Source organism: Pecten maximus, chromosome 15 (genome assembly GCF_902652985.1).
Source record: "Pecten maximus chromosome 15, xPecMax1.1, whole genome shotgun sequence".
NCBI classification, from domain to species: domain Eukaryota; kingdom Metazoa; phylum Mollusca; class Bivalvia; order Pectinida; family Pectinidae; genus Pecten; species Pecten maximus.
In genome coordinates, this window is record NC_047029.1 from 25,426,776 (window position 1) to 25,452,184 (window position 25,409).

The window sequence follows — 25,409 nt, forward strand, 5'->3', positions numbered from 1 at the left end:
TCGTCGCCATAGCTTCCCAAAGAACATCCCCCGAGTCTTTATAAATTTCCTGTGTGTGCTCTTTCGTTTTATTTTGACAAAAATAACTATATTTTCTTGTCATAAAGTAGTTTTTGTATAGCAGTTTGTGAAATCCTTTCACTCGTGTCTTGTAGAGTCTCTCTGATGAATGTGGAGGTCTCAGTAAGGATTCCTGGTCGGACTATTGCGTTTTTCGTGTTGAAGTCATATTTGACACCCGAGTATATAATATAAACACTGAACTCATATTTGTCTGAAATATTCTGAGATGGTTGTATATTTGAAAAATTGAGCAAGTAAAGTTAGTTAACAAGTATAATTTTCTATTTCTAGCAAGTTCGAGTCTGGCCCAAGTCACTTCAACTTGCTTACAAAACTGATGGACGAACGTGTGAATGATGAGGCATTTTCTCACTGTAGCTTACCTGTAGGAAGGTGCACGTATGATATGGTGCTGCATCCGTCCGACTGGTTCGTTGAGATCGGCTCATCGGCAGACGTCAACTTTTCCCTTTAAACTTCTCAATATTGGCCCGTGGTATGCTGGGGTGAAGGGCTACCAAGTTTGTTCAAATGAATAACCTTGACCTATCACCGATGCCAAATGGGTCAAATATACTAAAAGGACTTCTTCCCAAACAACAAAGAGTATAGGCCATGTTCTGGGGTCAAGGGCTATTAAGTTTATTGAAATGAATGATCTTGATCTACCATCAAGCTCACTTAGGTCAAATATGCTCCAATATTCAAATGACTTATCAATAAACAACAGCCCCAATTACCCGACATTTAGCCTATAGCATGATGGGGTCAAGGGCTGTCAAGTTTCTTGAAAGGAATCATCTTTATCCATTTTCACTGGAGTCAAATCTGCTTCTCAATAATCAAGAGGCCAAGGGCGGTGATAACTGGCCCGTAACATACTGTAATGAAAGTTACCCATTTTGTTCAAATAACCTTGAGATAGTTTCAAGGTCACGGAGGTTAAATGTAATAATGTCTTTAAGTGACGATATCCCAATAAACAAAATACCCTCAGACCTGATTTTGGTCCAGTGGTATGCTTGAATGAAGGGTTACAAAATGTATTTAAATGAATTATTTATGTCAGCCCTTATATTAGTAATTACCTTGTAGCTTAGTATCTGCATATATGACCTAGATTTGCATTAGAAGCAGGTGGAAGAAACAGGACCATTGGGTCTCTTGTCTGTGAAAAAGTAATGAAATAATTGATTCAATAACAAGAGATCCCAGCTTCCACCATTAAATGATCCTCATTGGTTAAATATCAGACTGTCTTCTCTCTAATTTTCTCTTATTTCTTGTTTTCCTCTTATCAATCTGATATCATAAACAAGTGGAAGAAACACGTAAAGTTTGAGAAACATCCCTCCAGTACTTTTCAAGAAATAGTGATAGCAAATTTCAATTCTCGAAAAAAAAAAAGAAAAGAAAAAAAAGATGGTCACCTGTCAGCCATTTTGTTTCTCTGATCAAAAATCTAACTTCAATATGTACACCTAGAAACTAAGGGGAACTACACATGAAGTTTGAGGAATATGCCTCCAGAACTTTTCAAGAAATAGTGATAACAATCTTAATTCATCAAAATTCAAGATGGCAAATTGTGACCGTTTTGCTTCTCAGATGAAAAATTTAAATTCAATTGGTACAACTAAGGACCAAGGTGAATCTGTGCATGAATTTTGAGGAATATCCCTCCAGAACTTTTCAGGAAAAAGCGATAACTTCAATTCTCAAAATCAAAGATGGCCGCCTGTCGGCCATTTTGCTTTTTTTTTTTAAAATCAAAAACCTAAATTCAAATGACACAAGAAAGGACCAAGGGAAACCTTAACATGAAGTTTGAGGAATATCCCTCCAGTACTTTTCGAGAAAATAGGCATCACATTCTCAACATCCAATATGGCCGCACTGACCAGCTGTCTGCACTCTATGCCTGGTGGGTTTTCATTATAAGTTGTTTTAAGGTTTTAAACATATTTAACTCCTATGACTTTCATCCATTTGTAAAAGTTTATTAGCCCTTCATTCAAGCATGCTAGTGGCCCAATAGCATCACCCTTGATCCCTTCATCAATGAAAACTTGATTTAAATATCAAACGTGATACATAAATGTATCTGTGACCTTGAAAGCAAGTTAAGTTTAGTCATTTGAGCAATTTGATAATGTTCCATGCCAGTATTATTCTGGCCCATTATAAAGATACTGGACCTTTTGGTTTAAAGAGAAGATGTTTGAATATTTTCACAAGGAAATGTAAACCTGAAGGAAGATTATCCACACCTGTAGGTCAATCCAATAGTTACGGACAAGAACATTTAACTCTAATAACACAAGAACACAGTATATCTACATAATAAGTTTAATATGTGAAAAAGCACCAATCTTTGGCCATTAAGCACTAACTCATAAAGTATGAAATTGTGAAGAACAAATGATATCAGATACATATCTTCATTTAGAACTAATCAAAATAATTAACCAAAACCAAGAATTACATGCATGTAATCACATATATCTTCCTTAATTTGTTCTATAGTAATTTCTGAATCAAGAACCAAATTAGGTAAACATAATTACACATGTTATTCTGACATCATCGTATTTTATATTCTGGTATAAATAGTTGATTAATCAAAATTGGGAATACTACAGATATATATGTACATGTCTGGCAGGAGTGGAAAAATGCACGGGCAGACAGGGGTTCGAACCCGGGACCTCTGACCACTGGCCGATGCTATACCAATTGTGCGACCTGGTCACAAATGATCGACCAAGTCCAGCTCCGCTACACATGTAGGTACATATAGATACTAAATTATGTGAACACCTATTAATCACTGTAAAGTTACTTATTCCAGCAGTACTCTTTTAAGCAGCTTTCACTCAGGAACCATTGCGCTATTTATAGCACTATCAACACGATCTGTTTCCATAGAAACTACATTTTCGGTAATTCAATCACAGTCATCAATGCACTTCCTTGTGAAATTTTGTGAAATTTTGTTAAATATGCTAAAAGAGCATGCCAAATAAAGCAAGTTTACAGTATAAAAGTATAGAATTTTTAAGTCACCAATGTAAATTAATAGTTGATAAAACATCAAAACATAGTTATTTAAGCGGTAATCTTGTTTTAGTGTTTTTATGCTGAAAGCATTTCACTTAATTATGATTGCACTATTAGCCCTTTCTATATATACTATTTTCATCAATGCCCTTAATTATCAAAAATGTGTAAAAAATTGAGTGCACCAATAAGTCTTTCTACAGTATAAAGGTAGACATAGGCAGGTAGACCAATTAAGACTAGATGTTTTTGAGATAATCATATAGTATTATTTTCAATGAGTTTACTATGTAAATCTAACAGAAAAAGGCTACACTAAAGGCAGCATAATTATTAAGCTAGCTGGCATATCTTGACATCACTAACATTTGACCTCCTCTCTATCTCGGCCATCCTGAATTTTGTTGCTATTTGTGAATGAGATTCTTTGATAAAAATAATTCATCAAACTTTAACAGAAAGCTTTGAAGAAAATGAAAAAGTTTAAAATATGACTAGATACTACTTGAGCACTACATTTGGTGAAACTGATAGATCAAAAATTTCTGATAAAGAAAATAGTACTGTATTTAGTGAAGAGGACTGTTATGAAATAAGAACTTTTCTACAAAATGGTAATATAAAGTCAATATTGTGTTTCACAGACCTCTATTTCATGTGCGCTTCATTAAATTTGCCTTTGTCCAGTTGGCATTCATCAGCCCATAACTTCCAAATGAAAGCAGTTCAATGCTTATATCTAAATTTGACAACGAATTTGAAAGACTATATCCAGGAATTTTACTCTGATAATGAATGAACAAATTATTATCGTCAAAGACAGAACAGCCTTTTCAACAATATCTTTCGTTATCGCCGACGTGACAATTATGATGTCACTATAATAATGACGTCATGATAAAGATTTGGAAGTTATGGACTCTACTTCCAAGTGAGCTTGGTAAAGTTATATAGTGGGGCTGTAGTGTAAATGTTAATACTGCATATGATTATAATCTGACCAATGAGACTACAGGAAGTAATGGCATTTTCCAATATGAGGAATTAACAGAATCTTTTGACAAATCTTAACACAGATCAATTTTTAATAATCATAATTAGATATTTTATACACTTTGTTAAAAAAATTTCAGGATAAAATTTGTATAATGAATAATTTTGAAGACAACTACTCAATAGTTTTACTTTAAGATAAATAAACAAGTATGTATATATATATGCATCAATGTGGATAAGTAATTCTTGAGTTCACGACAAACCAGAAAATATTGTCTTTCGTGTCGATCAACAGTCCTCTTGCAGCAGTACACTATGCTTCAGCTAGTCTGAAGTATTTATGAAAAATCCCGAACAAACAAATCCCTTCGTCCCCACTCTCCATATTTCTAGCATGTTTCCATTTTATGGAATTGACAATAAAAATCATCGCTTTTCAAGTTTGATCCATATTTCTTCCTCTGGATGAGTGACCAGTCCATGAACGGGGTTGACCACCTGACCGTCAACTAATTTGATTTTGAATTTTCTTAGCAAGGTCACCAGACAGACTGTTGCCTCTGCATATGCAAATCGATATCCTGGGCAAACACGTTTTCCGGCAAATCCAAATGGCTGGAACGACAAGGGCGGTCTATTCTTTATGTTTTCAGGACTGAAGCGATCCGGGTCAAATCTGAAATACAAAATTTTTGTAATAAACAACAAAGAAGATTAAAACACAAGTGTTACTAAACTTTTTGATTCCATGCTTGTTACTGTGAGTTACTTTACAAAGGTAATCCAGGAAAATAGAAATTATTAAATATATCCAAGAAAACAAAAACTGAGAGTGAATACATGGGAACCCATCTTTCAAGTATATCTAAGACCTGGAATTTCTCTATAGGTAAGCTTTTTTTTTTACCTCCATTTTTTTTGGAAGATGAAATGCTTACTTAATACAAAATATACCATTATATTTACATTCTGTGTTGCATTTGGCTATATGTCGTTAGTAAACCAAATTGTATTCATGAGACTGTATACTACAATTTACAGTGATTCGGTCAGTGTAGGAATACAGCTTCAGGTATAGGTTAAAACAATGGTCCCCAGTTACATTCGGCCTAGAGAGCTTTCGAATGCTAGCATTTATCTACATAAACCACTACAAAAAAGCAACGCAAGTTATGAGAGTAAAATTTAATAATAAAAAAAATGAAGTTGACCGACTCCACACAAAATTATTATAAGCTCTATATTCCTGATCTAGGCCTATAGGAAGGAATCAAATTGTCACTGTCGTCACACAGGGGCTCGTCGAATTGTCAGAAATGCTAGACACGACAACATTTAAAGTCCAGCATTTATATAAAAAAAATCTTGCGAATAATCGGCAGTATCGACATGGTTTCTGGTTGTGTATGCATACTGAATTATAGTTATGTGGTTATTCACTGATGTCAAAGGCCTACCTTACTCCAAAATCGAGCCCCTGTGAAGTTGAACATCGTCTGCTAAGTTAGCAACACTGATGTGGCCGGTTAGACTGGATTCTGTTTCTAATAAAATATTCTGAGAATCGTTTTCACCTACTGTCAAGACGACGTTCATTTCGAATTTAAGAGATGATATTCCTCTGAAAATAACGTAAATCCAGTCGATAGAAACATAAGTGTTTCCGAGGAATCAAGTCTGTCCTGTGCAATACCCCTTCAACGCTGCATCACTTCTAAATGTTAACCGTATATCATTGCGCCGAAAAACGGCTTTATTTTTAAACAATCAGAAATTATGCAAATGTGAACAATTTGAAGATATCTACAAACGTTTATAAAATATAATATAAAGCCAAATTGTGCAAAAAACATTTCATGTGATTGCTATTGATAACGACATGAGGGACTATATTATTCCTTCTGGAAATTTCGGTTGTTCCGGTATTTGAACTTGATGATGTCAGTGATGGGAGAAGCGGCAAATTTAAACGCGTCTTAAGCTACAGTAAATAAGATAAAATTATGAATGTAAATATAAGCATTGAACTGTTACCAAACGGGCGACATTCTATTTATCTGTCACCCAAATTGTATTCATATCGACTGTATACTACCATTTGGTAACAGTTCAATGCTTAAATAGCTCACTCTTATAATGACATGTCCACATTGGATTTTGATAATGTCAAATTTCAACAAAACAACTTTAAACTTTCATAATTCTTTTATAACTGCAAATAATTTATTTTGAAAACTCTGTTCAGAAAGCATTTTCATTATCCAAGGATTATAACAATCATTTATTATCTTGTGCAGGTATTTTTTATGAATAGATCCCCTAGAACTGTGAATCAATTGTTTAAGGTAATCAGACTACATATGCAAAAACTGATCACTTACTTATTTGGCAGGGGCCAATACTTTTCATTACTCAGTGATACTCCTAAGGCGTGGATCACAGGCGTCTGTGGAGAGTTGAAAAATTAACAACATCATAAGTCCATAAGACATGTTTCTGATAAATCAAGGTTTGACAATTACAGGTGGTGAGCTCAGTCTAACAAAAACAGACCTCAGAGGCATTTCTTTGTTTCTGATGATAAAGAACCTCATCAGTACAAACTGGTTCATTTATTTTGAAATGTGAATTGGGTGAATTTAGTCAGCTTGTCATTCCATGAAAGCCAGAATATTTTTCAGAAGGGGATATCATTGTAGTAGCTGGTCGCTACCTCAACTAATTGTATTCTGGAGGCAGTGTGCCTTGCCTGACCGTAACAGAACAGGACCGTCTGTTGTATCAGCTTCTACCAGTAACACAAACAAGTTAGGCAGGGACTGAACTGTTGACTCGCCTTAGATCTTCAGCTGAGGTTGCATTGACTAAATGCTCTGTCAACTGAGAGGGGGCTCTGACAGCTCAGTCAATACCAGTGCTAGCCACGTAATCTGCTGTCATGGTTGTGTTCTTGGGCAAGACACTTTACCCTGAATGATCTTGATGACATGCGATGGGCCTCCCATATATTGCTAAGTGAGGTAGTCACCAACTACTACAAGGAAACCCCAACTCAAAATGAACCTGGCTGTTGTGTGATAAACACAGCAAACAAACAGACCAACTTAGACATCACTGCCCCAATTTGGTTGTAGAAGCATTACCAAATAACAACTAATAAAATTAAAACCATGAAATTGAAATTGGCAGCGAGAGCTAAATCCCTGTTGAGTTTAGGCAAATCATCAATTATCAGTTTAACATAAGGATGTAAAATACAATAAATCCTTAAACATTTCCTATCACTTCAAATCTTACATTCTTTGGAATCTTGTGTCCTCCAAGTTCCGAATCAAAATCTTGAAACCGAGCAGCATATGGGGCGATAACAGCACATCGTAATGTCTCTTCTACAATCTGTCGTATATAGCTACAAAATAACAAATTAGTATAACTCGCCGTGAATAGAAGTTTGCAATGTCTCATCTATAATCTGTTGTATATAGCTACAAAACAAGAGGCCCAGAGGGCCTGTATCGCTCACCTGGTTTCATGAGATATGAAACAAGAATGATGCTTAAGTATATTTGTCGCTGGTATTGCTATGTCAATGTATATCATAAGCATTTTATATGGGTACATGTACATTGGTTTTATTTTAATACTAAAAATGCCAAAAAGTGCATTAATCCATGAAATGAAATTGACTTTTGGCGCGACCCCATAGGGATGCTACCACACAAATGTGAGTGATATCCATTGCTTAGTTTCAGAGAAGAACTTGTTTAGACCAATTGACCCCTTTTGACCCTGCCCTCTGCCCCCTGGGGGGTCAGCTCCTTCCTTTATGCAATTTTGAATCCCTACCCCAATAGGATTCTACCAGTCAAACCATTGCTAAGTTTCAGAGAATAAGTTGTTTCAATCAATTTAGCCAAATTGACCCCTTTTGGCCCCACCCCTAAGCCCCCTGGCGGCCCGGGTCAACCCCAACATTTTTACAATTTTGAGTCCCCACCCCATAACCATGCTACCCCATACAAATGTGAGTAATATCCATTGCTTAATTTCAGTTAAACAAATTGACCAATTTTGGCCCCTCCCCTCAGGCCCCTGGGGGGTCCGCCCCACCATTTGTACAATTTTGAATCCCCACCCCAGAGATCGATGCTACCAGGCAAATATGAGCGACAGCCATTGCTTAGTTTCAGAGCAGAAGTAGTTTATATCAATTCTGCAAAACTGACCCCTTTTTGCCCCGCCCCTCAGCCGGCAGGGGGGTCGGCCCCGTCATTTGTACAATTTCAAATTCCTACCCCAAGGTGATGCTACCATTAAAATATGAGAGATATACATTGCTTGGTTCCAGAGGAGAAGTCAATTATATGATTATAGCCCGATTGACCACATTTGGCCCTGCCCCTCAGGCCCCTGGGGGGTCAGCCCCATCATTTGTACAATTTTGAATCCCCACCCCATAGTGATGCTACCAGGCAAATATGAGCGATAGCCATTCGTTGGTTTCAGAGAAGTCGTTTATATCAATAGCGCCAAATTGACCCCTTTTGGCCCCGCCCCAGAGACCCCTGGGGGGTCAGCCCCATCATTTGTACAATTTTGAATCCCCTCCCCATAGTGATGCTACCAGGCAAATATGAGCGATAGCCATTTGTTGGTTTCAGAGAAGAAGTCGTTTATATCAATAGCGCCAAATTGACCCCTTTTGGCCCCGCCCCAGAGGCCCCTGGGGGGTCAGCCCCATCATTTGTACAATTTTGAGTCCCCTACCCATAGGGATGCTTCTGACCAAATTTGTTCAAATTCTGATCAGCGGTTATGAAGAAGAAGTCAAATAAGTCAATTGCTGACGGATGGACGGATGGCCGGACGACAGACAGACGGACGGACGGACGACGGACGCCACGGTATGGCATAAGCTCACCTTGGTCCTTCGGACCAGGTGAGCTAATAACAAATCAGTATAATAACTCATTGTGAATAGAAGATCATATCAAAATCTGACACATTTCTATGCTTCATATCAAATTTCATTCAATAATCCTTCTTCACGCATTTCAATAGATAAGTCTTGATTGTAATTCTGGGAATGATTCTAATTAATAATCATAGAAAACTTAAAAATTGTGATAGGATGCATTGTTATGATGCATACGGGGGTACATACAGAATCATAAGAAATGTCTATTGCACACCTATACCCATGCAACCACATTGAGTGTCTGGGTAAAGTGGTAAACAAACTAGGTGTGTGAGGAAAGAGAAACATGAGGCCCAATGGGCTTGTATCACTCGCCTGGCATCAATCCAAGAAGTTCCATTCAGGTGAAACATTTACATATATTTGTGAAGTATTATGAGTTAGGTTTGTTAAGTAGAAGTAATTAACCTGAGATTTTTCTCACTGGTTTGGGATGGGGCCCTTTGTCTCATTCTGGGGAGAAAATTGGTGAATTGGGAAAGACTTTTTCAGGAGTAAACTGCAAATTTTGGGAATTTGGCTTAAATACGAAATAATTTCAATTGGAAATGGGGCCCATTAACAGTCTGTCAGAAAAAATTCTGTTGACAGTTGATTGTTGTGGCTTGTAACTAACGGGAGACTGTCTGTGTTGGTATGATCTACATCGTAACCAGACTTAGGGGAGACTGTCTATGTCAGTATGATCTACATCGTAACCAGACTTACGGGAGACTGTCTGTGTCGGTATGATCTACATCGTAACTAGACTTACGAGAGACTGTCTATGTCAGTATGATCTACATCGTAACCAGACTTACGGGAGACTGTTTATGTCAGTATGATCTACATCGTAACCAGACTTACGGGAAACTGTCTATGTTGGTATGATCTACATCGTAACCAGACTTACAGGAGACTGTCTGTGTTGGTATGATCTACATCATAACCAGACTTACGGGAGACTGTCTATATCGGTATGATCTACAACGTAACCAGACTTACGGGAGACTGTCTGTGTCGGTATGATCTACATCGTAACCAGACTTACCGGAGACTGTCTATGTCAGTATGATCTACATCGTAACCAGACTTACGGGAGACTGTCTATGTCAGTATGATGTACATCATAACCAGACTTACGGGAGACTGTCTATGTCAGTATGATCTACATCGTAACCAGACTTAGGGGAGACTGTCTGTGTTGGTATGATCTACATCGTAACCAGACTTACAGGAGACTGTCTGTGTCGGTATGATCTACATCGTAACCAGACTTACAGGAGACTGTCTGTGTCGGTATGATCTACATCGTAACCAGACTTACGGGGGACTGTCTGTGTCGGTATGATCTACATCGTAACCAGACTTACAGGAGACTGTCTATATCGGTATGATCTACATTGTAACCAGACTTACGGGAGACTGTCTATGTCAGTATGATGTACATCATAACCAGACTTACGGGAGACTGTCTATGTCAGTATGATCTACATCGTAACCAGACTTAGGGGAGACTGTCTATGTCGGTATGATCTACATCGTAACCAGACTTACGAGAGACTGTCTGTGTCGGTATGATCTACATCGTAACCAGACTTACGGGAGACTGTCTGTGTCGGTATGATCTACATCGTAACCAGACTTACGGGAGACTGTCTATATCGGTATGATCTACATCGTAACCAGACTTACGGGAGACTGTCTATGTCAGTATGATCTACATCGTAACCAGACTTACGGGAGACTGTCTATGTCAGTATGATCTACATCGTAACCAGACTTACGGGAGACTGTCGATGTTGGTATGATCGACTTCCTGGTTTCGGAGTTCCTTTTTGATTTCCTGGAACGCTTTCTCCTGTACCTCGGGGTGGGTAGCCAGGAAATAGAAACCCCAGGTAAGTACTGAAAAAAAATAAGGAGTAATTGCATTTGTCAGTATAATGAAACAACTATACATACCAAATTCCATAAAGATTGGACAATATCTACATGTTTTAGCAATCAGACGCTTTCATTTCATTTACTTGCCAACCAAACTTTTCGAAGCTGTTGCTACCATGTTCATTGCTCAAAAAAACCCTATGTAACTACTCTTGGAAAAATCATGCATCATTTCCTATGTACCTACTTCTGGCAAAACTAGAACTGTCGCCAGGATGGCTGACTGATACCCCCGCAATCTACACCTACCATTGTTGTCATTTTATCACCTAAAGATACACAAACCGACTATTGTTGCCATTTTATCAACTAGAGACACACAAGCCTACCATTGTCGTCATTTTATCACCTAGACACACAAACCTTCCATTGTCATCATTTTTTTTGCCAGATTCACTTAAAGATACACACAAACCTACCATTGCCTGTTGTGTGAAAACCTCCGACAGTGTAAGTGATGGCATCACTAGTAATTAGCTCGTCGTCACCACCGGAATGTTTAATTACAAAGTCTATAAGTAGTTCCTTGCCCTGGATTGGTGGATCGTCACGACGATGTTTTACAACCTTTGCAATAAGAGACTGAGCGTTCTTAAGTGCTGCAAAAAATAAAACAATACATGTCATGACAAAGGCCCATACATGGTCAACTGAAGTCTGATGTGTATATATCAATGACAGAGACGTAATGCCTCATGCGACCTAAATAAATCTCATAATACTTTAAATCTAAACATCTGGTATTACTTTCTTTCTTTGAAAACGCTACATGTATCGGCACATTTCTACACATTTACTTACTCAGAATTTCTATTTATTTATATGTACAGTCAAACTTCGATGTTTCGAAGTTCAAGGGACTAACAGAAAAACTTCGAAACAGCGGGACTTCGAATTATTCATGGTTGACAATAGATCGATGTTTTCTTGATAATGACCATATCTGTTAACGTTACATGTCCTCAGTGTCTTCGTGTTGATCGTCGCCTGTCAGGCTCACATCGAAAAGTTTAGTTAATTTATACCTCAAACACAACAAAATAAAAATTCTTTTCATTAATTATACCTAAGCATTTTATTAATTAAACAAAATATGTATCGGTTACAAAACACTTATATCGCGTTTAACAGATAAAGCAAAAGAAGTACAATGCACACTTACGTAAGTCGTTAGGCTTTTCTGCTAAAGATACGTGCGTTTACGTTATGTGCATATAAAATACGGAATGCCAATCGGTTGGAGAATGCATGATTGAATGACAAATAATCGATTTACTTGGATATTTATGTATAAGTTTGAAACGTGACACCTTGAATATGAATGAAGCTATCGCTAATTGTTTGTGTTTAAAATTGGTCCGGTTGTTTTATGGTTCCGTAAAATTTATTCACCGACCGCTGATTTCAATGGCGGCGGAGATTATCAGAGACGACTACCGAAATGTTTTACCGGAGTGATTAAATGTCATGAATTCTAAATACACCTTTTATCTATCAATTTGGTCTGATTATTAATTAACCCCATGACCGGGAGTGACAACACACGCTATCGTTATCCCTATTGTCAGTCAGGGCATTTGGGGGAGAGGTGTGAAATCTTTCCGCAGGGGTCACGACAAACACCCGTCCAGTGGTCAGTACAGGTAAATTTTTTGTTCGAATCATGAGATGTCAATTACCTATAATATCATAGCTAACGGGTCATGAAAAAAGTTCGATACATCGAAAACTTCGATTTATAAAAATTCGAATCATACATAGGTTCGTTAGTAGTGTTATATAGTGAGAAAATTCGGGACCAAGCAAAAAGTTCGATACAGCGAGAAATTCGAATCAACGAAGTTCGAATCATCGAGGTTTGACTGTATATAAATACATATATATTATCTGATTTCTACCTAAAATTCTTGCTAAACTGTTTTTCCAAATTAAATATGAAATGGTAACTTTGGATATCCCCGGAGTGTGTATCTTAATCAAGCATACCAGGTATTGCTAAAGCAGTACAAGGCCCCTACCAGCCCCTCCTGCTATTACACTGTAATGATTTTTGAAGAAACATGGATTTTCTAAATTTAATGGCGATGACCTTGACATTGACCCAAAAACCATGAAACATAAACTTGATATATTATGGTCCTTTGCAATTGTGTAAAATTTGAGCAAAATTCCTCAAAGGAATGAAGCCATTAGAGTGCTAGCTGTCAAAAAATAGTAACAGTGACCTTGACCCCACAGCCCTGAAACCTGAACTTGAGATATTATATGTGTGAGGTTTGTCCAAAATACCTCAAGGAATGAAGCTACCAGAGTTTATAACAGTGATCAGATTACACATATAACGAGTTATAGCTTTATTTACCTTCCTCAAATGCCTTTGCCCTTGGACTGCCCTCCTCCGGTTCATTTTCTGTCAATCGTCTCTCCATCTCTGACCAGACCTGTACACACATGTCCAACATATGACCCAGATCTGCTCACATATTTATGCATTTTCTTATTATAATATTACAATTTTGAGTAATTATGATCAATTGAAAACAAGAATACACAATTGTTTAAATATATGGTATTTTGCACCATAACCATCATTAAAAGCTTTGAGCTTCTGACTAAATCTTTTCAATTTAAATGGATAAATAATTGTATCCTAACGATTTTACTCTAGACTCGAGCTCCACTATGCATGCAGTTTTGGGTCTTATAAACAATCATTACTATATATGATAACGACCCTGTTATTATCTAATTTTTGTCATTTGTAAGTGTTAGGTAGATATCTTTCTATTAAATGGATGCCATTTTACAATATGCTACTTAGGATGTACAATGTCATTAATGTAAATGTAGTCATTCTCAATTTTCAAGGTGTTCTATTATAATATTTAGTCTCAACTTAACATACTTCATTTTATATAGTGAAATATAGAAATTTATCAACCTAAAAAAACGTATATTTTCACTGCTCATCGCTGCAGTTTTGCAGTGAAATATATTAAGTTTTCCGTTTTTGACCAATGAAAGTGTACCTTTCTATTCACCTCGATGAAACTTTCCGGTTTTTCCAATCGAACAGCAGATAGATAAAATGGTTATTTTGCTGTATTTATGAAACTTTCAGACTAGATTTTGACAAACACTCACTTGACGGTAGCTAGTCATGCACATGCAGATTCTCTTATAACAGCAGAAAATGCATTGATCAGTCCTTTCAAAATGGCGCCGTCACGTTGACGTGGAGTAACGTCACAAATAGATGACGTCAATACTGTTTCCCGCACTTTTTGACACCATTAATTTTTCCATGTTTTTAATTTTGATTTAAGTTTATGAAATGCAATAAAAAGAAAATTAAATTGAATGGTTTCCCGTTAAATATAACATATATTTCACCCGTATCACAGAATACTTCGTTATTTTTCACTCTTGCTTGACACTCGGGAAAATATTGATATTCTGTCATACTCGTGAAATACATGTAATATTAAACCGAAAACCATTCATCCTCTATATAGTCTCTGCTAAAGTTACAACACTATTAGGTCCACATCAAAGCTAAACTTACAACATCATAACAGTGCTGAAACTCTAGGATGTCTTTATCATCAGAAAATGTTTCTCCAAACATTGTGAGGAGGGATATCTTCAGAGAGTACGCTAACATGTGGATCGACAGTGGAACGTGTTCTTCCTTGACCAGGGATGACCACTTCTTAGTCAGCGCGTCCGAAACCTTAACACAGGAAAAGTATTTTAATACAATTTTTTTTATATATATCTAGATAGACACAACCAATTCAAGAAATTGGGGTTTTAACAAAAGTTTACATCAATTCCTATAGGAATTCTGTACCTTTTAAGTGCCTTTTTTGTAACTTTTTAGTACCTGGTACCTAGAAAAAGTTATAACTTTTTAAAAACTTTTTAGTACCTAGAAAAAGTTATAACTTTTTTGTACCTTTTTCATACCTTTTTTGTAACTTTTCAGTACCTAATAAAAGTTAAAAAAATTTTGTAGCTTTTTTTGGTATGGGTATGTATATAAAGTATAACTAAAACAGATTCAGTTCACATTTGCAAATGGTTCAAAAAAATATTTATTTTACATTCATAGATTTTCAGTCATGATGTCACCATGATCATCAATAGAATAAATATAAATGCATCTAAGATGTCAAGAGATATCCTGTACAAAACAATTTTTATTTCCAAAGTAGTCTAAAAATGACCTTTGACTTTCAACCTTGACTGATGATTACCAAAATCTAATCATTTCTTAGCCAAATAATCCCAAATATCATCAACATGTACAATGATTTGGGCTTTTGCTGTCCTTTTCACATATTTTGTTGACTTGTTTCAAATACACTCAAAATACTTTTTTTTCAAATCTGACAGTATCTATTTACTGTCTGCCATTTTGTTTGATATGATTATCACAGAGTGATAGACAGTCCATCTGTGATTGGTTAAGATAACGATGACTCAGGAAATTCTCTGTTACTATTTATAGCCCAAGTAACTGGACTGCAATGCACAGTTGGAACAGGTGAGAAGAAGTTGTTTAAAGGTAAAGTTGGTGCCGGTCAGTCAGACACCCTCAACGAGCTAGTCAGAAAGATACAGCACCCTGGCATGAGTGCAACTTCAGGCAGGTGAGCTAAACACAAAGCAAATTCTTCTAGTACCGAAATAAGTTCAAAGGGCCAAAAGGTCAAATTTTGGAACAGTTGTATGACTTGGGACATGGAGGTAATCTATAGACGCCCCTCCTTTTGTTTGTTATACTATAGAATACATTTACCAGTACTTCTGGTTCTCACTTACATCCTGGTAGGTTTGGTAGTAACTTTTTATCGTGTCGTGGGAGAATGCTCCATCATACACATGGCGTCTTGTTCTTCCATCACTTTTGTTAGCAAACTGAAGTGACTTTGGGCCGATCAGAGGCTCAAACATTTTGAACAAGCTTGCTGGAAATAAAAAAACAAACTTGTCACACAATGTTTAATTTTTACATGCTCAATTTTCACAAAGATACAACTTGCAAAGGATATTTCAGACAAAGAGGATTTTGATTTTGACTTCGTAAGATTGAAGTATAAGTCCCTTTACCTGTACTTTCTGTGAGTACATGTACAGTGCATATTATTGTCAGGTATCAAAAAATAAACATGGCTTGTTTCAACAAGATTCCAAACTGAGACCTTCAAATTCCTCAAAGAGACTCTATTTGAAAGGGCAACCATGGAACAAGTGAAAGGATATAAGACCAACTGTGCATAACAAAACTACAACATAATGAAAAAATAAAGTTATTTTTCTCAAAAAATGACAAAATGCAAAGCCAGACTCACGAGGTCTATCAAAGACTCCCTGATGTTCTTTGAAGAGTTCTGGTGAAGAGATACTGACGATATATTCTCGGCCGATCCAGAATGAGACTATGGAACCAAACTGCTTATGTAAGTCCAACAAGAACTCGTGAAGACTTCCGGCCCGTTTGATGTCTGACATGTTTCCATCTCTGTAGAAAGTAAATAGATATATATTATATAATCATATACAAGATATACACTATAGACATTAACATAAATCCAATCGTACAAGTTAGCTTTTGCTGAATTGTTTTGTGCCTTATTTTTTTTTCAAATACACATTTTTGTGTGTGTTTATATCATCAACCAAACAATAGGCCTAAAAGGCATGCATTGCTCAACTGGCCATTTCAGAAACCATTCGATTTCATGATGAGTCGAATGTATTAGAAATGTGTTTTGGGTCCTGCGAATGCCTTACAGTATATTAAATGGTAGAAGGGATTAATAGAATCTTTCACGTACACCCCAGGATGTTATGATATATAGAGGGATCTAATTCCCTGGAGAAGGGTGGGGGATATACAAGATATATGGATTTCAATGCTCAGGACAATATTTTAACCTTGACAAACACAGGGGTTGGCAAGTTTAATTTGACAATTATGAGCTAATCCCCAGGACCAAGATCACTCCGTCTGAGCCTAAATTAAATAAAGGGTCTCAAGGAAAATTACTACTTTTTTACCCTGACGGATCTATCGCATGTATTGCAATGTTTTCATGTCAGAATGCAAGACATTACTGATATGACTGATATTATTGAATTGTCAATTTCAATGTATATCAAAATGTCATGACATATATCATACAATAGTTGTTAATGAGAAATCAGGGCATCCAGCTGAACATAGCTTTATTTTATATCTAGACACAACAGCAATATCACATGTTCAAGGCTGAATTAGGACTGATAGGTATATATGTATATGAGATATAAAATTTATCCCAACACCTACAGTACATCAGTTACTGTAATATCTATGCATATACATGTATTAGATGCAGAGACAGGCAGATAGTCCACAGGCTATGCATGATATACAATAATTATACATGTAATACAACAAGTTGTAACAAGTGCTGAGATTTTAGAGATAGATCACATGCATGTACATGCATATGTCTAATGCAGTAGAATTAATCCAGACAAGCCAAAACTGAGTTAATTATGCATTTGTTTACTTGTCGTACTTTTAAAAGCATATTCATACCGGCATGGGTACAGAATACATTTAGAAAACATAGATGATTTACAAAATAAAATTCATTTTGAATAATTAATGGTGGTTGAATGGTAAAATCCAGGATAGCTATAATTAAGACATGCATGTTTAAATTTATTGTTAGAATTTTATGATTTTAAAAACACCCCTAAAATAAGACAACCTCTCTTTTTGTGCAAATCTTTTTTTATATAGTTATCAAATTATTAAATATTTACTGGTAACTTACGCATGTGTTGTAGGCTCCAAACCAGGAATGGTACTCGGCTTAGCAGATCCCTGTAATCACAAACAGATAGTTAATAGATCTGTCCCTTTAATCCCAAGAGATAGATCTGAATTAGAAAGTCAAAAAACACTCCCGAGGGTTTAGCACAGCTGGAGCCCTTCACATACAATACCTAGTCATGTCTTACCTATATGCATTTCACTGTTGATAAATGCTATTTTTCAGTGTTGTGAAATAAGCCCACCTCTTTTATTAATTACTTGGAGTCAAAATTGCTATGGAGCTATAGTCGACCCTCTACAGGCTTATTACAGGGTATATACACTCATTGCATTTCATATTCTCATCTTGGGAAAGACTTCATTTGAATGTTGTCATTCATAACAAAATCTTAGAGATGACATTGTGGTTTATATCTGAGGATTCTAATAAGTTATTAAAACGATTTTCTGCCCCAATCGGCTATGTACCAAGCTTATAGCTTATGATTTACCACCATGAAATAAAGGGAAGAAACTCTTGACAAATCGGAATGACTAATAGCAAGAATACAGCATCAATCCTTAGGGCCTCTAGAGCTCCCTAGTGTAAAAGTCACAGGGCAAAGTTATATGAACACATGTTTAGCTTACTACATCAAATTAGTTACCAGTAATTAATATGCAAAAATTAAGAAGTGTATAACCTGTGGACAGAGGCTTATTTGTGGATAACTATATGGTATACACTTTTGTATAGCTCAAACTCACAATTTTGGACTGTTTCCCAGAATCCAGGTGGACATAGTACAGCTTAAGCTATTTGACATGCTGAAATTTTATTTCCAGTGCAAGTCGCGAATATTAAAATTGCAAATCATATAATAGTGGTTAAATATTGTTTAAGTGTCAATCATACAAGCTGAATAATAAATAAGTCCTGTACTTCAAACTAATAAGCCCTTATCCTTAATACTTTAACTTGGATATAATTATCTTTATCTAGAAATGTGCAGATGAACAGTTTTAAAATTCATTGCTTCTCAGTAAACAGTTAACCCATTAAATTTTCATATTGGTGTGGTGAGGCAGTAACGTCGACAGGTACTTACCACTTAACTATTAAACTGTTTTAAAATTGTAGAAAAATAGATGATCTGCAGAAATGCTAGTCTTGTGGTGGATGAGGAAACGAAATAGCATATTAATGAAAAGTTATGGTCATACAATTAATTCACACAAAACAACAGACAAATTGAATAACAAGTGTTATCTAAATGGTTTGACTTTTTGGCTGAAGAGTTAGAGCTGTGGCCTATCACATAAGAGACCTGGGTTTGATTCCTGTCATGTAGCATGTACGACGGTAATCTGGCACTTAACGAGAATCAGATGTGTTTTCCATGCTCTTTCACAATTAAGTGCTAAAGTTTAGCGACTCATCCGATAGCTTTCAATCAGTTCCATATTTAATAAATTGTAACAGACAGCTGATGAATTGGTTGATATCGATGATAATGATACTATTGTTTTCTAAACTAATATGTTCAGGTTGGGGAAAAAATACCAACTTGCATACAATAGGGGAAATCGTGTATTATACGCGAGTTGGAGTGTAGGGATTTAATTGTCACTAAAAATAGCCAAATTCTATCAAACAATAAATTTTGAAATATATTAGTTAAAGGCAATTTAATTTTTCACCTGGTAAATAATATTTTACAAAATATGTTTACTGAAAGCATTGTCTATCCAGAAACTTGATGTAACTTTACTAGAAATGTATTGCAACAAATTTTGGTACTTTCCAAAGTACACATAATTTTTATTATTGCATTTTTATGATGTTTCAAGACAAAATGAATCCAATTTTTGTAAAAATTTAACTATTTCGAATGACTTTCGTTATTTTTAGCAACAAAACTTAACTTCTGTTGGCGTATGATAGGCAAGGGTGCGTATCACATACGCAAGTTGTTGGTTTTCCCTAACTTGATGTTTATAATGTATTTTTTTAACGAAAGCCGTATTAATTACAATTAAGGCTTTCAGGTAAGTAACAGAGTTACACAGTGAGGTGAATCGTCTTAAGGTTACTAGCTATATATAGAGATAGGTATATATATATATACAGTATATATATATATAGCTAATGAGTGTCCAGCCAGTTTTCACCCGCCCGTGACCACCTTGAAGACTTGCTGGACGACCTACCAGCGGAGAACCTCCCAGGCATTGACTGGAAAAATATGCAACTCAAACCAAATTGTGCTAATCAAGCTATCCATACAGATTTCCTCAGCCTTTTAGACGACACTGGACTTACCCAGCTGGTAACTGATCCCACCCGAAATGAAAACACTCTTGATCTCCTCATCACCAATTCATCCACCCTCTTCCAACGTTTAGAAATCATGCCCGGTATCTCAGATCACGATATTGTTTTCGCTGAAATGCAGTGTACCCCTAGAAAAATAGCCCAGAAACCCCGCCAAATTCCACTCTATAGAAAAGCAAACTGGGACCAAATTAAAGTTAAATTGAACTCTACATTTGTATCTCTCCCAAACGGGGACCAGAATGATGTTAACTATCTCTGGAATCACTTCAAAAACACTGTCTCTGAATGCATAAGGGAATTTATTCCACATCGAAACGCCAAAAGCAAAGATGGAAACCCATGGATAACACCCAAAATTACGCGCCTGATCAGCACCAAATTTAGACTTTACAAAAAAATGAAAAAATCAGGACGCACAGAAGATAGAGACAAATACAAATTACGGTAAACCTCCGGTTAGTTCGAACAAAATTAAATAAATATTGACGAACCTGTTCGAATTATTCGAAATTATGCTTCAGAACATATGCGCGAGTTCGAACTATTCGAGACAATATCGGCGAAAATCTCTGCCGAGTAAAATCATTAGACACAAACACATCCATCGTAAATCTGATACGTAACAACGGCGGCCTGAGCAATGGCACATTTATAAGTAAGTAAAATGTTAGTTTTTTTATTTAATTCAATATTAATTGATCGTTAAATGTTCTTCATTTCGCGATAATTATGATGGTTTTTGCGCGAAGCCGCTCGCGGATCGGGCAATGCTTATACAGTAGCCCCAACACGTTTCATTTGTGACACAAAAGTTAAACATTTGTACAGTATAATCTTTGCATGATTATATTTTTTATCTGAGAAACTATCAATTTATTATTGTAATAAATGGTCTCTTAAATACATCAAAAGCAGTCTTCATAACCTGTTGCGTTTACGAAACCACTACTGTAAAATAGGCGATATGTGTTGGTAAAATTAGGTCAGAACATCATCATGTCTGCTTTTAAATATGCCCAGTCGTATTATCTACAAAACATAGTTGATACCTGCAAAATTATCCTTCACTAATTGAGACACCTGCATGGATTGTTTTGACTGGATATGAATGCTCTTCACGTCACTCGGCACGATCGGGCAGCCGATCCTTTCAACTTTACCGCAAGCGACACCTCGCGTGGCCTGCTTACCCAGCGTGAGGTCGCAGGTTTTCAGGTAATAGATCTACCTTGATTGGCAATACTTAAGAGATTGTCCAGTCACAATTAAATAATCATAATGCTTAGTTAACACTAGTTATATGTGAAAATACACGGACGATTCCTTAGTTTGCCATACACAGCGCGAATACAAATATCGCATGTTATTTATACATTGTCGGGGCCTAAATTTTGCAATCAGCTGTCTCGTGCGTGGTGTATTTTGCAATGTAACAAAAACTGAATTAAAGCTAAAATATGTGGCATATATTAAATCACAGACGCTCTAATGATCACGCATACAATCTTATAACCTAAACGTGCTTGTTGATCAAATTTAAATCTTGTTATTTTTTCTGGGCCGGTCATCGGGGCCGGGTCGTCGCGATCTTTCAATTGAGTTTGCCGATAAAAAAACCTTACTTTACGTTCTTCATTTGACAAGTTCGAACTATCCGAAATGGTGTCAGTTATAAACAGCCAGAGTTCGAACTATTACTAGCTAAAAAATTACTGTTTTTCTAGAAAAAAATGTGTGTTCGAACTATCCGCGTGTTCGAATTAATCGGAGGTTTACCGTACTAAAGAGCAACACACAAAAACTCATTAGGCAGTCATATTGGAAATATATTGAAGATGTTGTCTCCCCCCCTATTTCTTCTTCTGGCGAAAACGACTACTCACCAATGAAACGCTTCTGGACATACATTAAACACAAAAAAGCAAACTATTCAGGTGTCCCCTCTTTAAAAAGTGATGGGAAACTAATAACTGATCCCTCAACAAAGGCAGACATCTTAAATAAACAATTTCAGTCTGTGTTTACACCATCAGAACACTTCTCAGATGCACAGCTCACACAAAAATATAACCTGGGCCTTCCAACATTTCCACCCATTGAAGACATCACCATCACTGTAGAGGGTGTAAAGAAACTCCTCCTAAACCTTAAACCCGCAAAGGCCCCAGGCCCAGACGGTATCAAACCAAAATTTTTGAAAGAACTTGCAACAGAAATAGCTCCAATACTGGCACACATTTCCAACAGTCTCTAAATACTGGCGTAGTCCCTCTTGACTGGCGTACAGCACATGTTTCTCCTATATATAAAAAAGGTTCAAAGTATGATGCAGAAAATTATAGACCTATTTCTCTAACATGTATTTGCAGCAAACTCCTTGAGCACATTATTGTCAGCAGCATAATGTCTCACGCAGACCAACATAATATCTTATACCCTTTCCAACATGGTTTTCGGCAATTTCGATCTTGTGAAACCCAACTCCTAGAGTTTGTGGAAGACATTACAAAAACTATTGACAAAAATAAATGTACCGACGCCCTCATCCTTGATTTCTCGAAAGCATTCGACAAAGTCAGCCACAAGCTCCTATCTCACAAATTGAAACAGTATGGTATTGTGGGTAATACACACCGCTGGATTGGAAATTTTCTAGAAAACAGACGCCAGTCAGTAGTCCTCGAAGGCGAACATTCTTCACTTGTACCAGTAGAGTCAGGGGTACCCCAGGGGTCGGTCCTTGGACCAAGTCTGTTTCTATTTTATATAAACGACATGCCCCAAGGTTTATCCTCCTCTATCAGACTTTTCGCTGACGACACTATTGTTTATATCACTGTCTCCTCAGACAGGGATGCACAAACATTGCAGTCTGACCTAGACAAACTGGCAGCCTGGGAATCTAAGTGGAAAATGGCATTCCATCCTAAAAAATGTAATGTCCTCTCCGTTACCCAACGTAGAAACCCAGTGCAACATGAGTACTATCTCCATGGCCATTGTCTAGAACATGTGGATAAAGCTAAGTACTTGGGAGTTACCATCCAACAAAATCTTAATTGGGGCCCCCACATACAAAACATCTGCAATAAAGCCAACAAAACACTAGGTTTTCTAAAACGAAACTTAAACATCAATTCCATTTCTGTGAAACAGCAAGCATATAAATCATTAGTTCGGCCTTCAGTAGAATATGCTTGTACAATTTGGGACCCACATCTAAAAAACGACATTGACAAACTAGAAATGGTCCAACGACGAGCCGCCCGCTTTGTGACACACAGGTATCACAACACATCCAGTGTTGGCGATATGCTCCAAAGACTAGGCTGGCGTAGTCTTTCAGACAGGCGTAGGGATGCCAGACTCACTATGCTGTATAAAATCACACACAGCCTTGTTGCCATCAACAAAGACAATCATCTCACCACTCAAAACCGTCAAACTCGACTATCACACTCCTTTTCCTATCAAATCCCGCACTGCCGCACCACCTGTCGTAAAGAATCTTTCTTTCCAAACACCATATCCGAATGGAACAAACTCCCTCCTGATCTCATCTCTGCAAACACTATTACTGCCTTCAAATCCCAGCTCTCTTCCTACAAATATTAATTTCGTCCTCAATGTACATAGTTTTAACCTGATAATTTAGTGCTACTTCTTATTTTTCCCTTTAAGCATAGCGCAGATCATTGACAGCATCTTCATAATGTTGAAGGAGGTCAACAATCGGTAGAAGTAGAAGTAGAAGTGAGAAAACTAGCTGGGCTACGGTAGGTGAGTAAATCCAGAACTGAGAAAATTTTGTATCAGGGGTTCTACAGCATTACTAAAGTACATCTCTGGGGCACTACATTACTTACCGGGTAGAGATATATCAACAATCCGAGCAATGCCACCAAAAATGTCACTGCAAATATAGCAAAATCCAACATGATGATAAAGTTTCGACACGAGCTGCAAGCTGGCAGAAAAATCAGCTACGTGCTTTGTTGTCGTCTCGGTCTGTCAGAAGCTTCCAAGTCCCGGTGAAAGACAAGCTTCTCATCGGAGCATTCGGGGGTCATTTCAAAATTCAATATCTGCGGACCATCTCAAAAGGTATATCTGCAAGGGAGTACAGCCATTAAATTCAAGAACAAAATGTCTTAAAATGGCAAATACTATCAAACAATGATAATATATAATACATGTTCTTTGTAACATGAGAAAAATGTATATAGCAGGAATGAAAAACGTACATGTTAGAAGTATGTTTTCAGTCTAAGTACTTACAATGTACGTTAGATGTTGACTATTTTCAACAAGAGATTAAACGTGTGTGTATCGCTTACTTGGAGTTAATCCGAGATGTGGTTCCCAAGCACATGCTACAACAAATAGTTATTCATGGAGAAGTTGTTAAAAAATTTAGCATACATGTATTTGACCCATGTGCCATAGAAATTGACAAAGGTCATTCCACGTAACAAACTTGGTAGCCCTTCAACCCAGCATACATGTACATGACCACTGACCAGAAGTCTTCGCTCTTAGCCTGTTCGGTTTCAGAAGTTGATTCAAGGTTTTAAACATATTTGACCCCTGTTGAAAATAAGCATGCTCATGACATTAGAACATGAGTATGCTTATTTTCAAGGTCACAAGGGTCAAATATTGCTCATGACCTAAAGTCATAAGGCATGAGCCTTGACCTCTTGGTCAATACGAGAAATCGTTTAAAACATTTCAAATTTGACATACATTGTATGTGACTTTGAAAACAGGTTCAGCAATTTGAGCAACTTGATAGTGTTGCATGCCAGTATTATACTGGTCCATTATAAAGATACTGGACCTTTTTGTTAATTAGAAGATGTTTTTGATTATTTATAACAAATTTGACCCGTGTGCATTGAAAGTAGGTCAAGGTCAGTCAGTTGAACAAATTTGGTAACCCTTCATTTCAGCATGCTACCGACACAATATCATAAATCTGGACCTCTTGGTCAATGCGAAAAATCGTTTAAATATCTTAACACTGTTGACCCTAACCCGAAGGTTTGTGATGTTTTATTCGCCTTGTAAAATAGTATAGCCGGCCAAAATCATATTTTAAAAAGGCCGATAAAGCATCAGAAACCTTCGAATTAATTTGACCCCTATGACATTGACAGTAAGTTAAGGTAATTTATCTAACCAAACTTGTGTTAGCTCTTTATCCAAGTATGCTACAGGTCCAATCCAATGAC

The 25,409-nt window shown here is 36.7% G+C and overlaps 1 protein-coding gene across 1 annotated transcript; it reads right to left on the bottom strand.

Moving 5' to 3' along the window:
• Positions 1 to 2,396: 2,396 nt before the first annotated feature.
• Positions 2,397 to 24,197, bottom strand: LOC117344201 (cytochrome P450 20A1-like). The gene is made up of 11 exons (XM_033906864.1): positions 24,042 to 24,197; positions 17,857 to 17,906; positions 16,381 to 16,550; positions 15,851 to 15,996; positions 14,589 to 14,756; positions 13,386 to 13,464; positions 11,443 to 11,622; positions 10,864 to 10,984; positions 7,417 to 7,528; positions 6,501 to 6,565; positions 2,397 to 4,795 (listed from the first exon to the last, which is right to left on the bottom strand). Exons 1-11 carry the CDS (start codon positions 24,111 to 24,113, stop codon positions 4,546 to 4,548), a joined length of 1,413 nt encoding a protein of 470 aa, XP_033762755.1. The 5' UTR covers positions 24,114 to 24,197; the 3' UTR covers positions 2,397 to 4,545.
• Positions 24,198 to 25,409: the final 1,212 nt, after the last annotated feature.